This window comes from Physeter macrocephalus, unplaced genomic scaffold (assembly GCF_002837175.3).
Source record: "Physeter macrocephalus isolate SW-GA unplaced genomic scaffold, ASM283717v5 random_161, whole genome shotgun sequence".
NCBI lineage: Eukaryota > Metazoa > Chordata > Mammalia > Artiodactyla > Physeteridae > Physeter > Physeter macrocephalus.
In genome coordinates, this window is record NW_021145484.1 from 14,064 (window position 1) to 35,190 (window position 21,127).

The 21,127-nt window shown below is 54.3% G+C and overlaps 1 protein-coding gene across 25 annotated transcripts in view; it reads right to left on the reverse strand.

The window, feature by feature from the left end:
* MAPKAPK3 (MAPK activated protein kinase 3) overlaps window positions 1-21,127 on the reverse strand; it is a 43,814-nt gene that overhangs the window by 10,977 nt on the left and 11,710 nt on the right. For 6 of the 25 annotated variants that reach the window (XR_003678337.2, XR_003678338.2, XR_003678339.2 and 3 more), the window contains exons 3-11: window positions 15,629-15,670; window positions 13,400-13,539; window positions 12,176-12,240; window positions 11,638-11,717; window positions 9,415-9,538; window positions 8,138-8,213; window positions 7,685-7,809; window positions 7,152-7,237; window positions 6,800-6,880 (exon numbers count right to left, since the gene is read on the reverse strand). Coding sequence is in view for 15 of the 25 variants with exons in the window: in XM_028484621.2 (XP_028340422.1) it covers window positions 6,800-6,880; window positions 7,152-7,237; window positions 7,685-7,809; window positions 8,138-8,213; window positions 9,415-9,538; window positions 11,638-11,717; window positions 12,176-12,240; window positions 13,400-13,539; window positions 15,629-15,670 (819 nt within the window). In the remaining 10 variants the exon portion in view is untranslated. The other 19 variants (XM_055082637.1, XM_055082636.1, XM_028484619.2 and 16 more) reach the window with 14 other exon arrangements.

The window sequence follows — 21,127 nt, forward strand, 5'->3', positions numbered from 1 at the left end:
GGCCAGACCCAGAGCTAGGTACCCCAGCCCCTCACTCACTGGGCCTTTCTTTGGTAGGGAGACATGACCCATGAGTCGAGGTCCCATCAATTGGAAGTGAGGCTGCACTAGGGAGGTTCACCACACTGGGGGGCTACTCCAGAGGGCAGCTGAAGGGCCTACCTTGCTCTGCACAGAGGATCTCTTCCAGGTCTGATGGTGGATTGGCTTGCTGGTCTCTCTGGCTTGATGTGAACACAGCTGAAGTGGAGTGGATCTGGGAGTATAATCTACTTTATCCACACAGCCGCTGCATCAGGGGCAGGTATTTGGGGATGAGGCAGGCTCCCCAGTGCCTCCTCAATAATACCTCCTCATCCCCATCACCTCCTCTGTGTCCCAACTTTCTCTCAACTCCCCACGAGAAAGAGGAAAACAACCCTGCCTAAGAGAGCCACGATCACCCCATCATCTCTGCTCTCCTTATTAGCACTTGTTGCAGCCCATCAGACCGTGCAGGTGGCTATTCTCTGCCTGTCCGCATGAAGTCTGGACCCTTTGAGGACAGTGGGAGAAAGGACAATCCTGAAGACATTTTTCCATATCAGAGCCCAGCCATGGACCCCAGCAAGTACTTAGTCATGCTGAGTCTCGGTTTCCCATCTGTAAAATGGGATCATACTGCACAATTTGAGATAAATGTTAAGCGTCTAGTTCAATGGTCCATAAACTTTTTTAAAGCACATAAACTCTTGTTCAAATTAAATCTCAGGAGAAAATCCAGTACACAAAATAGCTCTGTTGGAAGCAGAGGCCACATCCTGAGGGTCCAGGGAGTCCAGTGTGAAAAGATCCAACTCTGGAGCCACCTGAAAAGGCCATACCAGCAAGAGAAGGTGGATAGATAGTTTGACAAACTAGCATCAAGAGCCGGTGTATCTCTAGGGGAGGCAGATGTGGATATGGGGAGGAGGGAATGCATCCTCCACACATGAGATTGGCCTGGGAGCACGAAGAGAGAGAAGCTGCCACCAGGTACCTACTGTCTCACCCCTGAAGTCCCCACCCTGACTACCTACAGGAGATGGGATGAGGAAATGAGCGACCTCCTGCCTCTCACTGGTTAAACAGACTTGTTCTCCGTTCTTCACATCCCATTCCTGCCTCCTCACCTTGCCTCCCCCATACCTGTCAGCTGCAATGCACTTTTCCCAAATCTTTGTCTATCCAAATTTGCCCTTCAAATTCATGTGTCACCACCTCTTGGAAGCCCTCTACGATTGTCCCCAGCCAAAAGTAGCATCCCTTCCTCTGACCTCCTCTGGCTAAGAGTCTGAGGGCTCAGTTTCTCCATCTGTGAGATAGGACTGTGAGGACTAAGTGAGATGATCCAGGTAAAGCCCCCACATAGTCCTGGCGTACAACAGGCACTCAGTAAATGGCAGCTGTTCATTACGATGTTGTGGTCTCCCCCTCCACCTAGACAGAACCACAGCTGCCTCAGGGACTGGCACACAGTAGGCATCTACTGAATGCTCACCAGGTGACCAGCAGGTGGCCCCACACCCCAACTAACCTGTCCTGACCAGCTCCTCTGAATCCCAGGAAACTGGTTCCCTTGAGTCACTGGTTGCCTTCTCCTGGTCAGGGGAAACAGAGAGAGGGCAGAACTGGCAGAGTCCTGGTAGCTGGGTGTCACCTAGCAGACACTTGACTTGCACTGGTGACCAAGGTTTTGTGGCTTGGCCACCCCTCTCCTCTTCCACTGCAGTCCTGCCCCACCCTTGTGAGGATTACTCCCATTTAAGAGGTAAGAAAACTGAGGCCCAGCAAAGTGCATTACCTGCCTGAGACCATAGAGCATTCTCATAATCCACCAACTAGTGGCAGCATGTCTACCAAGGGTGCAGGGAGGATCTGGCCCTGATTAATCAATGTCTCATTTTACTGATAGGGAACCTCAAAAGGTGAAATAGGTTTGCCCAAGGCTTCATGTAAACCAGAGCTGAGATCTCCTGGTTCCAAACTAAATAACCCCACCCCACTCCACACACAGGGTGGGAGGTGGGCTTCCCAGATCCTTCCTTGCCTGCTGGCCTCAATTCCAAGGGGTGAACATGCTGGCTGTCCAGAGGGACAAAGGGGAGAATTTTATCCTGCTGGGTTTGGGGGCAGCTGTAAGAACCCCTAGGGATTCAAAGGCTCAGCCCAAAACAGCCAGGTTTGGAGACAGCTACCCGGGACCTGTGCCCCCTCCCCACGCCTGCCAGAGAGAGACAGAGAGTTTCAAGCAGCCCTGGAAGCGTCGAGACCCCTGCAGAGGTTGTGGCAAGCTGCATTTTGAGGCTCAATTCCGACGCTGCAGTGGAAGGGCTGAATCGAGGGCGGAGAGGGGCTGGTGTGGAATAGCAATGAGCCAGGCCGCTGGAAGCCGGCCAGCACCAGGTTTGTAAGACAGAGAACGCTGCTGTCGGCTGGGTCGGGGGAGCATCACTGGGAAGAAACGTCTCACACACACACACATACACACACACACACACACACACGCACACACATGTGAATACACGTCTTATGGATTCTTTATTGAAAGCACCTCGGGAAACCACATGAAGCCCGGGCAAATGCATGTGTCTGAATAGGACGATGTGAACATGTGGCCCCTTGGCTTCTTAGCTCACCTGATACCAGCTAATTGTCAGGATTTGCTCCCATTTCACAGACAGCCACATTGAGGCCCAAAGAGTGTGATCTGGCCAGGCATCCAGCCTCCCAACCCTGGCTTGTGAGAGTTGTACCTGATGCCAGAGATCAGAGGGCCAGGCCCTGGGCTAGGTGTGTCACTGGGCCAGCCTCCTCAGGGGCTCTTGGAAGTGGCAACACAGATATGGGAGATCTGCGGGCAATCCTTCCATCCTCTCCTCTGCTAATTACCTCTGCTGCACCCCTCCCCACCTAGTCATAGGAGAGGGCATGCCCCCACCAACAGCAATGGGCCAAGTGTGGCCAATAAGAAACCTGGGAATGGCATGCAGACAGCTGAGCAGATGCCTCCCTGCTAGGACTACTGAAGCTCTGGTCTTCCATGTGGAGAAGGCAGTACAGGAGGAAGATCAAGGCCAGCCCCCAAGAGAAGCATAGACAGGCAAAGTTGAGGGGCGCACAGAGTCCCTCTGTCCCTAAGGCCCTGGTCCTGCGATTCTGCCTTCAGCCTTGCAACCTACCAGGCACCCTCCCCAGCCACTGGGGCATAAATTACCTCTTTGGCTTAAACTGCACAATGACACCTCCTTCGCAAACCACATCTTTCTTTCATAGAAAATATCAAGTCCATGATTCAACATGTATTTGTGTGATATTTTGTCCTTCTCCCTCATGTGTGTAAACTCCCCGAGGTGAGACTCTATCCTCAGCTTCCACCGCTGCCTTCCTTGCACCCAGCACAGGGTCTCCGGAAGTGGGCACTAAGCAGCCAAGTGAAGGAGTCCGTCTGCACCTCTGCAGCTTTGTGACTAGACAGACTTTACCTGCCTCTGCAGCTGGCTAGCGTTTCACTGGGCAGAGTACATGACAAGGGTTGGTCTGAACCAAAGGCTCTGTGAGGCCCCCAGAATTCATTTGGGGACCTCAGGGGCCCTTCAGAAGGGTGGGCCACCCCTTCAAGGATGAAGCCCAGGGCTGGAACCAAGGTCCAGGAAGCCCATATGATGCTATTCTGGAGAGCAGGTCCTTGGGATTGAGACCCCATGGGTGAAGAAAGCCTGATTTTCTGGGTGGAAAGTCCCAGAGATAGATTGGGGGCTGGGCTGCTTTTCCCTTGAGCAATTTCAGGTACTTCTCCCCTTCCTGACAGCTAAGGATGCTGGGGTGGCAAATGGGTGCTGGGCACGAGCCATGCACCAGGCACCCCACTAAGTACTTTACACATCGTCTGCCCGATCCCCCAGATGTCTCCCTAGAGTGGACATCATCCACCCCAATACACAGCTGAGGAAATCAAGGCGGGAAAGCAGGGAGACTTGTCCAAGGTCACCAGGCTAGGAAGGAGCACTCAGCTCAGGTGGCTTGCCTGTCCCTGCCTTCTAACATCTCCCGCCCTCCCCGACACCCTGAGGGGAAGGGAGGTGGGGGAAGGAGTGCTGCAGGTGTCAGATGAGCTCTTGGGAAATGGGGAGGACAGAAGCTGGGGGAATATGTCACAGTCAGGGCCCCCCTCGAGGCTGCCCGCAAGGGCTCCGGAGGGCTGAGGGTGCTCCGTCGCTGGAGTAGTCAAAAGAGTCTCCAGCGTCCCGCCCCCTCCCCTCCCCGACATCCTCGCTGCCAAATGAAATCTGGCAGCTTCTGAAAATAGCTCAGCGCTGCAGCAGGCGCTCTGCCCGCCCTTCGGCAGGCTGGCACACAGCTGGGGGTGGCCACTGTGGGCAGATGCTGGCACACACCAAGCCGGGGGTGGGTGTCACACACGTAGCACACCGGGCGGCACAGAGCTGGGGACACGGGGCAGCTGCCATCCCTTAGCTCCCATGACCTTCCCGTGCCTGGTGAGGCCAGGGTGGACCTGGAGTCAGCCTGGCATGTTTACCAGGCCTGAGGCACCCTGTCCAGCAGCAGTGAAATCATTAGCAGGTGTGAGGACATGCCCTTAGGCCACTTTTGTCCACTCATATAGACAAAGAGAAACTCAGGAACAAGGGGAAAATGTCAAAATGTTGTTTACTAATACCTGGATGTAAAACCCAGCAGTGTTTTACAAATAGTGTGACCATCCTATTTGACGTGGTCTAGGATTTCCCTGCCCGTGAGAGAAGCGTAAGGAACCAGAAAACAGGCCGGGGGTCAGGCACTTGCCAGGCCCATATCAGGCGTTCAGCACCCTGAGGCTGCCTGGGCAGTGTGGGGCTGGGTGAGCCTGGACCAGCAAGGAAGGGGAACTCTGCTCTGACTCTGCCAAAGCCAGGACCAGACCCTCTAAGCGTCACACAGCAGCCCTCCACTGCCTCGGGTCTGACCCGGAGTATAGAAAGAGACCCCTGATTAACGGGGAGCCCTTGGCCCTGCCCCAAGCTATCCTCTCGCAAAAGTGCACCAAGAGACAACCCCTGCCATCAATCAAGACAGAGTAGAGGATGAACAGTTAAGGAAAGGCTTTCCTGCCTGGGATCTGGTGAGCAGGTGGGGGCAGGGTAACTGTTTTAGCTTTTGTCACAGTGACATTTCCAAAGTAAAAAAAAAGGGTTAAAAATACCTCCCACTCGCAGTGAGATGAGAGGCTACTCTTTGGGTGGGCGGTAGTAACGGGATGCTGGGCCCAGGGACTCTGTGCAAGGAGAACTCCAAGGGCCCTGTGGGATGGGGTTGCAGCAAGACAGGGCTGGACCACCCAGAGAGCCAGGCAGACTGACCCTGCAGCCTCAGGGAGACCAAAGAGGGGCGAGCCTGAGAGAGGCATGCAGCGTGAGGGAGAGCAGCCTCCCCAAGAAGGCAGGCAGACCCTCAATTGCCCCTCTCCCTCCCTTGCTCACTCACTCAGCATTCAGAGACAGCAACTCTGTCCCTGGTCACCATGACAACCAGTGGCTGGATGCCTTTCCCAAGGCCAGGCCCATCTGCCCACCCTCCAGGGAGCTGTTTCCACAGAAGGAAGGAAGCCCAGCCACAACTCCCAGTGGCCTAGAAGTCTAAGGCCATGCCCAGGGCAGGACAAAGTCACAGTTCATTCAGGCCACTCTGGTCAAAGGCACTGCAGTTGCAGCAGGTGGCTCCCTAGCCCCCAGGTTTTGGCCCTCGTCTAGGGCCTGAACCTGGGCTGGAATTCTGAAGGATCAGGGTCACGTGCCCCCATCCTGAAGTTCCAAGTGACAAATTAAAACATAACAAAAATAATCCTTTTGTTAAAAACCATGAGCCTGGGCCCTCTGGGTCAGGGCCTCAGGCCCCTCCAGTGTGTCCTCCAGGCTGAGGCCCAGCTCCCCCACAGCCACATGAGCTACTGATTGTTGCAGCCCTGAGAGGCCAAGGAGCTGCCAGCCTGCTTCTTCCTCCGCTTGTTGAGGAGCCGGTTGTTAGAGGTCTGCAGGTCCTTGATCTTCACCTGGTCATAGTCCACCCGCATGGTTGCCAGGGCACTGGTCATTTCCTCCTGGGGACAGATGTGGGGGGAGGGCAGGTACACTGACCTCAAGAGACATCATCTCCTGCCTGAGTAGCCCTTTAATAATATCAGTGATGGCAGTGACCATCTATGCTGCCCGAGTGCCCCCTTAGCCAGCACTGGGCCCATCCCTTTGCATCATATGATCTTCACTCTAGTCCACTGTGGTAGACACTGAGCTTATCCAAAAAGGCACAGAAAGTATAGTGACTCCCTGGAACCACACCAAGGGTAAGTAGGACAGGGACTTGGACCAATGTCACCTGCAGGGGACGCCATCTTGCTGTGCACCCAGGGCACCAGCGCCTGAAGATTGTGCCCTGGTTGCCCCAGGCTCTGAGCTGCTGCCCCACAGGCTCAAATCTGGCCTCCCCTACGTCTAAAAGCAGGCTGACCACCCTCCCAAATGTTGCAAATCATAGGAGGGATTATGGCCAAAGCTTGGTCGGTTTGACCCCAAAGCCCCCCTTCACTGAAGGCGTGAGCCAGGAGCACCACCCTGAACGGGGTAGTGCAGCCCAGTGTTCCAAATGCCACGGTCAGACCACGGCTGCAGTCACTGACATAAGACGAGAGGGGGCCGAAGACCCAGGTTCTGGGTGGTCACCACCATGGAGTCCCTTTTTCCAAAACCCTGCTACTTGCAGGGAGGCTGAGGGAGAGTCCACCCACCTTGACGTCATCCCAGTGGTCTTTGTCCTCCTGCAGCACTCGGGCTGTGTGGAGTGGAGTCTGTGGCACCACCATCAATTGCTGGAAGGAGCCCCAGGCCCGTGGATCAGACCCTGAGGGCACCCGGGACAACACTGGCTGCCCCACCCCACCCCCTTTCTTCCAGTCTCAGATGGGGAAACAGAGACTCAGGGAGGTGAAGGAGCCTGACATGAGCGGTGGCAAAGGCAGGTTATAGGTGGGGCACTACCGCACATCTGTGGCCCACGGCAGGGACTCCGGAGCCATCACTCTTCTGGCAGCCCTGCTCAAGCTCATCACCCTGCCCACCATAGGACGAGGTGGCACTCACGTTGATCCAGGGATGGTTCATGAATTGTGTGATGGTCAGCCTCTCTGTGGGGTCTGTCTTCAGCAGGAGGCGGATCAGCTGCTTGGCTAGTGAAGAGAAGGGAGTGGTGAGGCTGCAAAGTTCCTCAGAGCCAGACCCCGCCTCCCAGAGACCACCAGCTCTGCACATGCTCCCAAATTCCTAACCCACGGAAACAGTGAGCTAATAACTGTTCCTTGTTTTAAGGCATTAAGTGTTCAGGGTAATTTGTTAGGCAGCAATAGATAATTGATATGAGGCAGACTTGTTTGTGGTCTCCAAAGGGAAAATATGAACAGGAGTTAGAGGAAGTTTTGAAGAGGCAGGTTTTGAGCCCATTTGGCAGATATAGAAACTGAGGTTCAAATAGGTTAGGTGACTTGCCTAGGACCACAAAGCTGGGATGTGGGGGAAGCTAGGATCTGAATACAGGTCGGTTTGACACCAAAGTGTTCTCTCCCAGAAGGAAGGCTCATGGGGTCCAGCGGAGCAAGCTGGGGCAGAGACTCACTCACCATCCTCAGAGACCTCCGACCACTCAGGATTGGGGAAGCCATACTGGCCCAGGCGGATCCTCCTCTTCATCCCGGGGGAGATGGCCTGGCCCGTGTTGGAGTAGAAGGGCGGGAAGCCGCATAGGCTGGGGGAGGGCAGAGGTCATTCGGCACAGGTGTGGGGGAAGCACCAGGGTGGAACCGTTCTCCTCCCCCAAGACCCTGACTGGAGAGACAGGCAGCCAGACACCAAGGCAATAACACCAGCCCTCAGAACTCTGGTGTTCATCCCAGGACCACCATCTGCCCTTGGCATGGGGAGGCCTTCAGAGAGCCTGAAGAAGAGGTGTCCCATGACCAGAAGGGAAGGGCAGCCTCCTTGAAGAGTGACCCGCTCAAGTCCCTCACCAAGGATGGCGGGGGCAGAAGTGGTTCTGAGGGTACATGGGGTTGCAGGAGATGGATGGTACTCACAGGATGTACATGATGACGCCCAGGGACCACATATCACATGACTTGTCATACTTCTCTGGACCCAGGACCTCAGGAGCTACCAGGGCAGAGGGCACAGGAGGGGCCTCAGTCCCAAGGGTCCTCAAGCCCAAGCAGGAGCCTAAATCCTGGACAACGTGGAGAGCGGGTGCCTAAGCTGGGGGATGGGACAGAGCAGATTGGTGTCTGGCACCTTGTGGAAAGGCAGCATGTGTGTGAAGTTGCGGGAGGAAAAGCAGCTCCCAGATAAAATAATCCCACTTTTAGACTGGGCTGTAAGAAATGATAGCCTCCTAGCTACTTTGGGCCATCTCAGTCTTGGTGTGGGAGGAGAGGGACATGCGGGCAGTCTGGGGTTTGATGGGGTTCTGTCGTAGGAGAGAGGGCCTCAGCCCACCAGCTGCCCTGTGTCCCTTGCCTCCTGAATGTACAGCCTAGGTCATGGGTAAGGAGGGGCCATGGCCAGGGCTCTGGGTTCCACTGTCAGCCTGTCTACCGTCCCATGGGGACTTGGTCTTCCCATCTGTTCAATGAGATGGGTAGGCCGGAAGATTTCTAAGTCAAAATACTGCAAAACACGTTCTGGTAAACAGAGTACCATTCCAGCTGTCTCAGGGGGCTTTCCACCCCTTAAACAGCTCTTGGAAGGCTTATCCTGAGGGAGAAGAGCTCTCTGTAAAACGAGTCATCACCCCACTCTCCAGGAAGGGGCACTTTCAGCGGGGGCTTCTCCAGATCTGGGGGCTGCCCGCTCACAGAGGAGCAGGGAGCTTTTCCAGGAAGTGTGGGTATGTGCACAACCCTGGGTCCCATCCATGCCCTCACCTAAGGGACCCTCTCCCACAAGGCAGGTGGCTGGTACCCTACATCCCTCTAATGTAGGAGGAAATGCCTGCCCACTTTCTGAATATGACTCCCAGGAAGATAAAAACCAGAGAAAAACAACCGCAGTTGGGCTCCATCCCAAGCTGATGGCAGCCTTTTATCACGTATATATTTAGAGCTGCTGTGATGTCATTCAGCTCACAGGCCACAGCCAGAATTTTCCTGGATCTATTTTCAAAAGCAGAAGCTGAAGTTTGGGAGAATATTTTTGCAACCTCCGGCCCCCCAGTCACCGCCTCCTCGCAGACAGAATCCTCCCCTCCCTCCTCACTGGGCTTTAACCCTTTGGCTTCTGTACCCCACTAGCTGCCCCATACCACAGCAGGGTGAGGCGGGTGTGGTAAAGAGGTACAAACCATATCCCAAGGACTCACCCACATAATAGGGAGTGTAGCAGGGAGTCTGCAGGGCATTGTGGGTGGTCTCCTTGGCAAAGCCAAAATCAGTGAGCTTGAGTACCCCATCTTTCTCCTTGGACGTGTAGAGCAGGTTTTCAGGCTGGGCCAGGAAGAGAAAACATTAGTCTGGAGTTTGGCACCAGGTGGGGGCAGAATCTTCCCTCATCCAGATTGATGCAGGAGGAGCCAGGTCCATCTCACTAAAAAGACCTGGGTCTTGGCAACCAACAACACGGGCCAAATATGGAGGAGACTAATGTGGCTGAGAGGTGACACCTCATCTCACAGAGGGGAAGCTGGGGCAGTTGTTCAACCAAGGCTGCAGATAACCGAGTGCCACGGAGAGCCCAGGGGCAGGGAATTCTGAGCTTGAGTTGGTGATGCTGCCTTGAGATGCCAAAATGAGGGTTCCGGGGGAAGGTGGGCTGCAAGCGAGCCAGTGCTGCCAAGCACACAGCCTGTACCCAGCCCAGAATGAGCCTGCAGGACAGCCCCCCTGAGGTTGCTCCGGGAGCTAAGACCCCAGGAGCTGCACAGAGGCCATCCTTCCTGGTTGCAGAGCACAGAGAGACTGAGGGATGAAGGCAGAGGGGAACATGCATGGAGGAGGCAGCCCTGAAGCTGGTTTTTAATGAATGGGAAGGACCTAGGCCCATGGAGAGGAGCGGCAGAGCTGGGGTAGAAGGATGCGTGTTAGATGGAGTTCCAGTTTGGAGCCAGTGAAAGCTATTTCTCAGGTCCTGTTTGAGATGATCCAACCTTGGACTGGGATTAAAAACAGGGAAGCAGTTTTGGTCTGTGCAAAGAAATCTTCTCGGCAGAAGGCTTTTCTCCCCTTGGGAGAAAAAAAGGAAGCCAGGGCCAAAATAAAGCAATGGTTTAGGGGCTTCGCTGGTGGCACAGCGGTTGAGAGCCTGCCTGCTAATGCCGGGGACACAGGTTCGAGCCCTGGTCTGGGAGGATCCCACATGCCGCGGAGCAACTTGGCCCGTGAGCCACAACTACTGAGCCTGCGCGTCTGGAGCCTGTGCTCCGCAACAAGAGAGGCTGCGATAGTGAGAGGCCCGTGCACCGCGATGAAGAGTGGCCGCCACTTGCCACAGCTAGAGAAAGCCCTCGCACAGAAACGAAGACCCAACACAGCAAAAATAAATAATTAATAAACTCCTACCTCCAACATCTTCTTTAAAAAAAAAAAAAAAAAGCAATAGTTTATTTTGCAAAATAAAGCAAAGATGAGACTGTTGCAGCTCCCCATGTATCCAAAATCAAAGAATAACTGTATGGGTTGGCAGTAGTCAGCCAGAGGAAGAACCTGATGCAGCAGCCGGGCCCTCAGGTCTCCTCTGCCCAGTCTTAGGAGGAAATAAGCCTGCGGGTGTCATGCTCTAAGTGTGGGCCTGAGGGCCCAGGAGTTGCAGATCCTACTCTGATGGTGGCTGGCACATGCATGTGTGTATATGTGTGTATGTAAGGCTGCCTCGGTTTGCATTTCATCCATCTGATCCTGATCACCTGTAAGAGTCAGTCCTCCCTGGATGGGAAGTTTGGAGAGAACATCTCTCAGGCCCATCCACTGGAAGGGCAAGCAGGTCCAGCAACTGGGATTACCTCTGCTCCTTCATCCAGTGCCCAGCAAATGGCTTCTTTCCCCTAAAATGTTGACATTAGAGGGCTCCACCTATGGAAACTATGGCTGTTACTTCACAGAAGCCCCAACATTATAAGGCAGCCCCTTCCTGAGGCCTGGCACATTATCACCACAAAATCCTTGCTGAATGAACAAATGAATGCATGAATCCCAGTGCAGCAACTGCACAGCCTTGAGCAAGACAATCTCTCTCTGAGCCTCGGTTTCTTCATCTGTCAAATGGGTAATGGCACCCATCTCACAGGGCTGGGTGAGGATTAAACGAGATGCTTATCAGGACTACTGGCTTGAAGTAGGCATTCAATTATTCTTATGGCTATTGGGATTACACAGTGTTTGAAGGAAACAAGGAGACCCATCTGGCTAGAGCAGAATGAATATGCTGGAACCATGGGAGAAAAGGCTGAGAAGAGCAGTCTTGGCCAGGGGGAAGAGGCCTTGAATGCCAACCAAGGAACGTGGCCTCCATCTAGTGGATGCTGGGACCATTGAGGGTTGTGGATGGTATTCTTTTCCCTGGTCTCCGAACCTGGATCCTGGAGCCTCACCTTGACATCTCGGTGGGCAATGTTCCAGCTGTGCAGAAACTGGATAGCGGTGCCAATATCCCGCATGATCTCCGCAGCTTCTGCAGACACAGGGGAGGGGGTCACTGATGTCATTCAAGGGTCAGGCAGCCTAGGGGGCCCCACCCCATCATCCCTCCTGGGAAAGCACAAGATGGTGCACTCCTCCCACCCAGGGCCCCCATCCCATACCCACACCCTGGTCACCCTAGTTTCCTCTGGGGATGCCCTCAGCTCATCTGGGGCTCTTTCAGCAGGCCTGGGCTACCTCTCCCCAGCTCAACTGTTGGTTGGCACCAAGAGGCATGGAGTCCTCCATCCCAAGGCCATGGAGAGCCCATCTCTGACAAGGTGTCACAGACTCACAGAACCCCTTGGGAGATAAACACTCTGTCCCACCCTCTCTTATTCAGCTGGGGAAACTAAGGCACAGAGAGGCGCAGGGCCTTGCCCAGCATCACACAGAAACTCTGTGTGAGCCATCTCAGCCCAAATCCCCAGTGCAGCTGCATGTACACACCTCTCTCAGTGAAAGCTTGGTTGCCACGCTCCTGAATCCTGCTGAACAACTCACCACCTTCCATGCTATTAGAGAAAGTGGGCAGAGAGGAGGAGAATCAGGCATCAACCTTCCCCTGCCCCGAGTCATGGGCCCAGGCCTCCAGCCCTGCTGCTCTTCTCCTGGGGAAGAGTCACCTTCAGCCTCCCTGTGCCTTGCAGAGCCTGGTGCATGGTGGGCTGTTGGCTTGGGTGGGTTGAACTCAACTCTTAGAACTAGGGGAGGATCTTAACCAGGGAGCACCTGTGTTCCCAGGGGCACTGCCCCTACCTGGCAGCCCCACCCTCATCCAGGTTTCCCCAAGTGAGGAAGGAGATGTCAGTTATCATCGTCATGGCCACTGTTTTCTGAGCACCTACTGTGTGCTGTGCCCTGGGCAAACCCTTTGTGTGCACTGCTGTGTAATCCTGGGCTTGTCCCTTCATCTCTCAGTGCCTCACCTTCCTCTTCTGTAAAACAGGGATTACAGCACCAACCTCACAGAGTTGTGAAGATTGACTCAGCAATACACATAGAGCACTGACTATGAACAGGGTGAATGCTACATTAAGATGTCCCCCCACATTTTACATGGGAGTTACAGCGATTCAGAGAGGTTAGCAGTTGCCCAAGGTCACACAGCTAGTGGGTGGCAGAGCCAGGATCTGAACCCCAAATCTGACTCAAGAGCTGCTACCCTGTGGGGTGAGGGGGAGCTTTAAAGGCAGACAGGGAGGAGCTGGAGGCCAAGACACAAGGCCCAGGGTCTGAGGAAGGTTAGGGTTGAGCCACAGTGCTCGTGGGAGAAGCCCAGGGTGGAGGAAGCCGCTGGCTCCTGGATCTAGGCCTGGATCACCCAGCACCTGGTGGGGCCGTGGGAGCACCAATCCAGGTGGGGCTGAGGGGACAGTGTACATCCCACCCTTCCCCACGTCTCTCCCCCACCCACTACCTTCAGCTCTTCCAGCCCCTCCTCACAGAGTGGAAATCATACCCAGGGAGGCCACATTAGAGCCACTGTGGATTCCTTCCCACCCTTGCAGGAAGGCCCTTGTGGTCAGCTGCGCAGGTCCGCGACCCTTCAGAGGCTGGGGGGGGCCTCCCGGAGATGCTATCTGAAGAACAGAGACAGCCCCTAAAGAATGGCGGGAGCCTGGGGGCCACAGGGGTACTAATGAGGCGCTGAGGCAGGGTGGGCCAGCATACCATTCCATGACGATGAGGAGACAGCGTTTGCCGCGATGCATGTTCTCATACACATCCAGGATGCGCACAATGTGGGGGCCGCCCGAGGCTTGCCAGTGGTGGTCCACCTCCTGCCGGGCCTTGGGGCTGTCATACAGGAGCTGAGGGCAGGTAGGCACAGAAAGTGTCAGGCCTGAAATCCACTTCCCCAGGAGCCACCCAGTAGTGCCACTGCCCTCACTTTGCAGACAAGGACACGTAACCTCAGAGAGGCCTGTGACCTGCCTAAGGTCCCCCAGCTTATGAAGGGCAAAATGAGGATTCAAATCCAGGTTTTCCTGATTTGTGGTCCAATGAGCCTCTGGACTTGATTGAGGGTCAGCTTCAAGCAGCTTAGCTGGTAGCTCAGGAAGCCCGGGAAAGTAGCTGAAAGCTTGGAAGGGCTCAGAGGCCAGAGAAGCCCCTGCCTCCCTTCTTGGGGACAGCAATTGAGGTGGAAATTGAGTGGACTTCGTAGTCAAATCACACATCACCTGTGAGACCCCAGGCCAGGAGCCACACATCCCCAGAGCCTCATTTTTACAGTGAGATGGCATGAGGGCTGTGGACCAGAGGTAGAGGTTGGTGGCAAGGAGGACCCTGCTCGAGGGAAGTGACCGCCTGGCGGGGTGAGGTCTGGGCTTGGAGCTAAATTCCTCCAATGACTCACTGTGACCTCAAGCAAACACTCACGGCTCCAAGTCACAGCCCACAACTCTGTAAAATGGAGTAATAATAGTCATCCCCACAGGATGCATCACATCAAGGCAGACAGCACGTGGGTGGGCGTCAGGATCCTTGTTCAGGTTAACTCAGCCCTGGGCTGTGGCTGTCAACCTTAAGGCCAATCACCGGAAATGAGCAAGACCCTGAAGTGGTAATGCTCAGAGGAAGTGTAGGGGATGGAGAAGTCAGCCTGCACGGTGAGGTGGCCCAGAATGGGGAGAGCAGGGACAAGCCATCCCCCAGGTAAGGCTGCTCACATTTGCTTCCTGGCTGAACAGGGCTGAAGACCAGAGATGGAACCCAAGATAGGCTCAGACCAGCTCCATCTTGCTCAGTACCCGCCGGACCCTGGGCCACCCTGCGCCTCGCTTTCTTCTTCTTCAGGATGGTTTCCCCTCTGCCAGGGCATGTGTGGGCAGGCTCTGGGACCAAGCTCTCTAGGCAAAGATCAACTGGGGTGGAAACAAAGGCAGTGGGTCCCTGCATCTGCTTGCCCCTTGGTCTCTGGAGCTTGACCCTAGTGTGGGGTGCAAGGAGCTGGGCAAGCCCCTCCACCAGCTCCGGGGTTCCTTCTCCACTAACCAGTCCAGAATGAGGGTGTGCATGGAGATGGCTGTAGGCAGACACTCCCAGCCTGGAAACCATGGATCCCTTGCTCGTGCTGCCTTTGCCTCCTCTGTTCTGCCCACACAGCTCTCATGTACCGGCTTCTTACTTAACAGCACTGGGGGTAGAGTCTTGGTCACCTCCACTCACCACATCAGCTCCCCCCACCACACTGTGTCCTGAGGTGACTCAAGCCAGGGGCACCTCAGGCTTTAGCCACAGGACCAAAGATGCACCATCCTCCCTCCCTGCTCTGTCCTCCCTGCACCCCTTCTCTGCTTGGCCTCCTAAGACTTCTCCCTGCCCCCCACCACCTCTTCCCTAGCCCACCTGACCATGTACTGCCAGGGCCCCCAGGCAGGCTCCTGGACCCTCTCCTCACTCTGCCCTGCTTCTGGTACCCGACCCCGGTACCAGGGTCCTCTCTCTTCTCTCTTAAAATCCCAAGCCCACAGCTGAAATGCTTTCGGTGGGGTCCTCAGCCCTACCTCTTTCTCTCTGGTCCTTCACTACCTATCCCCACCCCCACTCTAAATCGCCAGCCCTAGTGCTCCAAATAAAGGCCACCTCCTCACCTGGCATCCAGAGCTCATCTTCCTCTCCCAGCTCATTTCCTGCTACCCTGGCCCCAGAGCACTTGATTCTGGTCAGAATGATGCATGTTCTCATCCCAAACAGGCCTCACTCTCTGCCTATGCCAGGTGCACCCTTGCTCCATCTCCTCTACTGGGCCAACTCCTTTTTTCTGAGGAAGGTTTTGGTGTCAGTTCAGATGTCTCCTCCTCTGGAAAGTACTCCCAGCACCTCCCCCAGTCGTTTTTGCCTCTGTATCTCCACCAGGCTGGAAGCAGCTTGAAGGTACAGACCGGTCAGGATTACCTGGTAGTCCCCGGCTGGGGTCTGGCAGGAAACACTGGGCTCCTGAACAAACAAAGGATGGGATGATGGGCATGGGGCTGGAAGGAGACGGGGGTGTGAGAGGGAAAGGAGGAGGAAGATGGATGGCCTGAGCCTGCACCCCGTGCTTTGCTGAGGAGGAGGAGCAGGTGCAGCTGTCCTGAGCTGCAGCCTCTCGATGCCTCCCACCCTACTCAGTCCATATTTAGGATCCCATTTACCACATGGATTAAAATAGTCCTTCTCTGAGTGCCAAGACCCTGAGAACAGGCACAGGGGTGGGGAGAGAACTGCCCCTAGAAAACACAATAAATGCCTCCAGGTCTCTCTAAAGGGGAGATTACAGAGCCCTGCACCTGGGCCCACCCAGGGCCAGCTGCCAGGAAATCTCCAGGGCTGTCTCTCTTGATCTCTCAGGGTGACCTTGAGTGCAGCCCCAAACCTCTTAGAGCCTCAGTGTTCTCATCTTTCTTCCCCCTTGCCAAAGTCTTCTCCTCTCCTAGGAGTACCCCCAAAGACACCTCCTCTCAGAAGCCCTCCCTGACAACCCTGTCTAAAGAGGACCTCGAGGGTCCTTACTCTCCCTTCATCTTTTATTTTTCTTTCTTTCTATATACGCTTGTTTATTGAGGTATACTTTACATACACAGATCTCAAGAGTCCAGTTCAATGAATTTTGACAGTTGCATATACCCTGTGACCCACACTCCCATCAAGACAGAAAATGTTGCCAGCTCCCCAGAAAGTTCCTGCAACATCACCCTTTTTCCCTCCCTCCTGTGCATCACTTGCTCACGACCTACAATTAACTTGTTCCTTTGAAAACTCTTTAAACAAACACACACATATAGATGTTACACTTTAAATATGCCTGGCTCTGTTCTGAGCATTTGATAAACATTAGGAGGAAGGGACTTTATTACCACCATTCTTTAGCTGAGAAACTGAGGCACAACAAGGTGAAATAACCGGCCCCAGATCATGCAGCCGTTTTCCCAGTCAGGCTGGCATTGTGCTGCCTCTGGCCTCAGACTGTGGGCCCCCAAGGGCAGGGCCAGTGTGCCTGGTCACCTCTGGGTCCCAGTACTGGCACAGAGCACTGGCTCAGATAATATCTGTAGATTTCATGAACAAATCTATAAAGTGGGGATAAAGGGAAGAAACCCTCACAACCCATCATGAGGAGAGAACAAGATTAAACTGAGGACCCAGGAAGGCTCAACAAATGAAAGACATGACAACCTGGACAGACTTCCTCCCCACTGTACCTAACCTACCCTCTCTGGTGAACTTTACCTCCTCTTCCAAGGAGTCCATCCTGACTCCTCCAGCCCACAAGGCCATTGCTACAAGTTGGCTTCATTCATGCAAGTATATGAGGCTTCACTATCCTTCATGAAAGGTGTCCCCAAGCAAGAGCCCCATCTTCCCAGGCATGAGAATGAGCACAGGGCTAAGAGACAGGAGCCCCAGGTTCTACTCTTATTCTCAGTGCATCCTGGGGCTGGTCCTTTGCCTCTCTGTGTCTCTGTTTCCCTTGTGTTAAGATGCAGGGCTTGGGCTAGACTGCGGGGGGATGGGAATCACAGGGAGGACCTCTGGTCAGGGGCTCCTTGCAAAGTGGGGTCAGTAGCCCCACTCCCACAGCACTGTCCCCATGGAGCAGCCTCTGGTCTCCACTGACCCCATATTCAAATGCCTGAAGCTGCTGGGGGCCACCCGGTGTCTTGGTCCCCAGCCACAGCTGGGAAGAAAAGAAGATGGGGTGGCCTTCTGACAACCCAACACACCAGTACCCCGTCCTCACTCCCATCCTACATCCCCTGAGCCCCCCGGGGTCCACCAAAGCTGGAGGGTCTGTGATGGCTCCTGGACAGCTCCACAGCTCCAGCTAGCGCCCAGCAGGCTCCCTTATACGCCTGTGAGATGGAACCCTGGCTTCCTCCTAAGGGAGGGCTCCCAGCTCTGCTTGAGTTGTGGGCCCCCACTGAAGTTACACAAGCATCGAATTTGATACCATATTTCTTTGATCAAATGACAATGCTCTAGCCTCAGTCTTTGATTATGTGGTTTCCACCTCTCCCTTCTCCGCTCACTCTCCTTTGCCAAATTCTCTCACCTACCCCCAGAGCCCGTAGCCAGACAGCCGAGACCCCTGCCAACCCCACCAGACAGTGGACCCCAGCAAAGGTTGAGGGCAGAGGCGCCCACGCCCCTCCAGCTCTCCAGGTGGAATGGGAACCTCAGAACTGGCAGGCCTCCTCCCTACCTCCACGCTGTGTCCCTTTCCACCCAAGCACAGGGTTTACATGTAGGTGGAGGAACTCCAGAGTTTGGGAGCTGGGAAAACAACAGCAGCATTTGACTGTTTGGAAAACAATTTACAGTTTACAAACACTCTTTTCCCTTATCTCATGGGAATGCTGGTGCCACCCTGTGAGGCAAGCAGGGTGGGGACCATCAGCCCCAATTTATAGAGTGAGGAAAAAGAGGCTCTGGAGGATGAAGTCATTGCCTTGGGGCCACCAGGCTGGAGTAAGGTAAGGCTGGACAGGGAGAACAGGACTCCTGAGAGAGCATCCAGACAACCCCTCCCTGACGGGAAATGAGAGGAGGGGGTGGCCCCGAGTCAGAGAGGCACTGGCCAAAACTACTACTTGCAAGACTTGGGAAACTTGTTCTGAAATAAATGTGTGCATAGGTGCATGGGTGTGCGCACGAGCAGGGATGTGAGTAGGTATGTGTGTGTGTGTGCATGGAAACATGGGTAAATGTACACATGAGTACATGCACATAAGGGGTGTGTGCATGGGTGTGTACGGGTGTATGTGGTATGGGGCTGGGGAATGTGTGTCAGTGTGTGGGCCACGGTATGTTTGTGTCTCTAGACTCTATGTTGATTTTGATCCCCTCAGAGAATAAGGCCCATCCATCTGTCCATTTATTTGTCCAATATTTTCTATTTCTCTGAAGTACCTAGCAGAGAACTGGGCAAGGAGAGGTGCCCAAGAAAGACTGGGGGTCTTGCTGCTACAACTCAACCTGTGACAGCCTTGTCTGGGCAGGTGACCAAGCCTAGACCCTCTGCTCAGACCTCCTCTCCCACTGAGGCCCCATCTCCACTGCAGGAGCCATCACCTCACACTGCCCAGAGCTGTAAAAGTACTCTGTCTGCCTTCCTAGAGCATCAAACAGAGCTGGGATGTCTGCAGTGACTCTGTAAGACACAGCCTTGGGACCGGCCCCCAACACCCTCTTCACCCTCTTCCCAGGCCCACATGCCCACTCACACAGCCAGCGTCCACACCCAGCTCACCCGAGGATGGGCTCTTTTCAAGTAAAAGTGTTCACAGTATCTGTCTCACACACACACACACACACACACACACACACACACACACACACACACAGACACGAGGCCCCAAGGCCCCGGGCTGGACAAGCAGCCTCTCCCACTCCATCCCAACCTCCACACTCCCAGCCAATGAACCTGCAGCCCAGGCCAAACTGCTCTGGCCTGTGCCAGAACACCCATTCCTTAGAGGGGAAGACAGCTGGTTTATAATCTCTCCCATCAGTGAGGCAGCAGCAAATTAAAAAATATGAACTCTGGATTTCATGACAGCCCACAGCCCAAGAGCCATTAACCCTACAGCAAAGGGAACCTCATGGAGGCCAGGGATCCACTTCCTCTCACTGGTCTGTGGGCCACTAACGTCTCATTATTTCCACTTTCTTGGGATTCCAGCTTGGTTTGATGCCAGAGGATAGAGAGGAGAGAGGCAGGAAAGACTGCTGTGTCCCCCAACACCTTCTCTCCCACCCTGCGGGTCTCACCCCAGCCTCAGGCAAGGGCAGGCTGGAACACTCAGGAGCTGCATCTCCGGGCTGTCGATTACACCACAGTTACACATGCTCAGCACCAAACACTCAGGCAGTGGAACTGAACAGAATATTATGGGAAAATCTAGGTTTGCGACTCATTTTTTTCACTGTGGAGAACCCCAATTCTCTACAGAGGGAGGATATAGATGAGAATAAGCACTTTGAATTTACTAAACTCCCTCCTTGTTAAGAGTTTTTCAACTCAGCCATATCTGAGGTCCCTTCTGGCTCCCAGTTCTGTAATTATTTGGGATTATTTTCCCATGGGAACATAGCTCTAATTTTATGAGAGACACCGCTGGAAGAGCAGGATTCATTTTACAGCCAGCTGTTGAGACCACCCTGCCTCATGCTGTTAGCAGCAGGGGTGGTTATTAATACTCTGCACCCTTGCCCCTGGCCAGCTAGTGGGATCCTTGCTGGCTGCTTTGCCTACTTAGAGCAGAGGCCATAGCCTCGGGATGGGGTGGTAGAGACTGACCTCAAATTCAGGGTTTGAAGCAGGAGTTTCCCTTATAAGGCCTCAGTATCTTCCTTATAAACCCAGACTCATCCCCCCGTCACTGACTTCACCCTCTCCCTCCCGCAAGGGCACCAGTGCTATTTGGAGAGTTGCTGGTCATGTCAAATCTAACTTTTTAGCCCTGGTTTCAAATTAGAGCCTCAGACATGTGCCATTATTCTCTCATGCACTAATTTCCCCGGCTTTCGTAGCTCATTAAGAGAGCTAACGGAACCGATTTTGCAGCTATGGATTAGTTGGCCCCATGCCAGATCAGACCTCGCTTTATTAAGTTCTGGCCATATCCTGTCCTCCGTCTCACCCTGTCTGTTCACTTCTCCTCCTCAGCAGCTTAAGTTCCAGGGAGGTCGGCTCACATGATCTACTGACCCCAAATGCCCAGGCCCCAGCTGAACGCCTAAGGACTGACGGAGTCAGGTCAGGGTTAGCACACCCTTCATAACAACTGTCCCTCCCTGGTGCTTGGCCAGTGCTGTGTTGGCCACAGTGCTTGGTCACAGATACCGCCTCATTCAGTACTCATCACATCCTGAGAAGAACCAGCATCATCCTTTTCCTGTGGGGAGCCTGTGACTCTGAGAGGTTAAGTGACTTTCTCAAAGTCACAGAGCTGGGTAGTGAGAGTCAAAACTTGGATCCAGACCTGCTGGCTTCTAGGCAGTGAGGGCGATGCAGGCGGCTACTTTGTTCCTTTCATGTGTGGAGCTTGGTCCCACAGCCCTGGGGCTACACCAGGCTCTGCCCCTTGGCGGTCATTACAACGGTGGTGGATGTTCACAGAGCCCCTGCCATCTGCCAGGCATGTTACACACCTGTTAGCTCTTGCCCTTCAAAAAGGGAACACTCTTGCACTGTTGGTGGGAATGTAAATTGATACAGCCACTATGGAGAACAGTATGGAGGTTCCTTAAAAAACTAAAAAGAGAACTACCATACGACCCAGCAATCCCACTAATGGGCGTATACTCTGAGAAAACCATAATTCAAAAAGAGTCATGGGCTTCCCTGATGGCACAGTGGTTGAGAGTCTGCCTGTCGATGCAGGGGACACGGGTTCATGCCCAGGTCCGGGA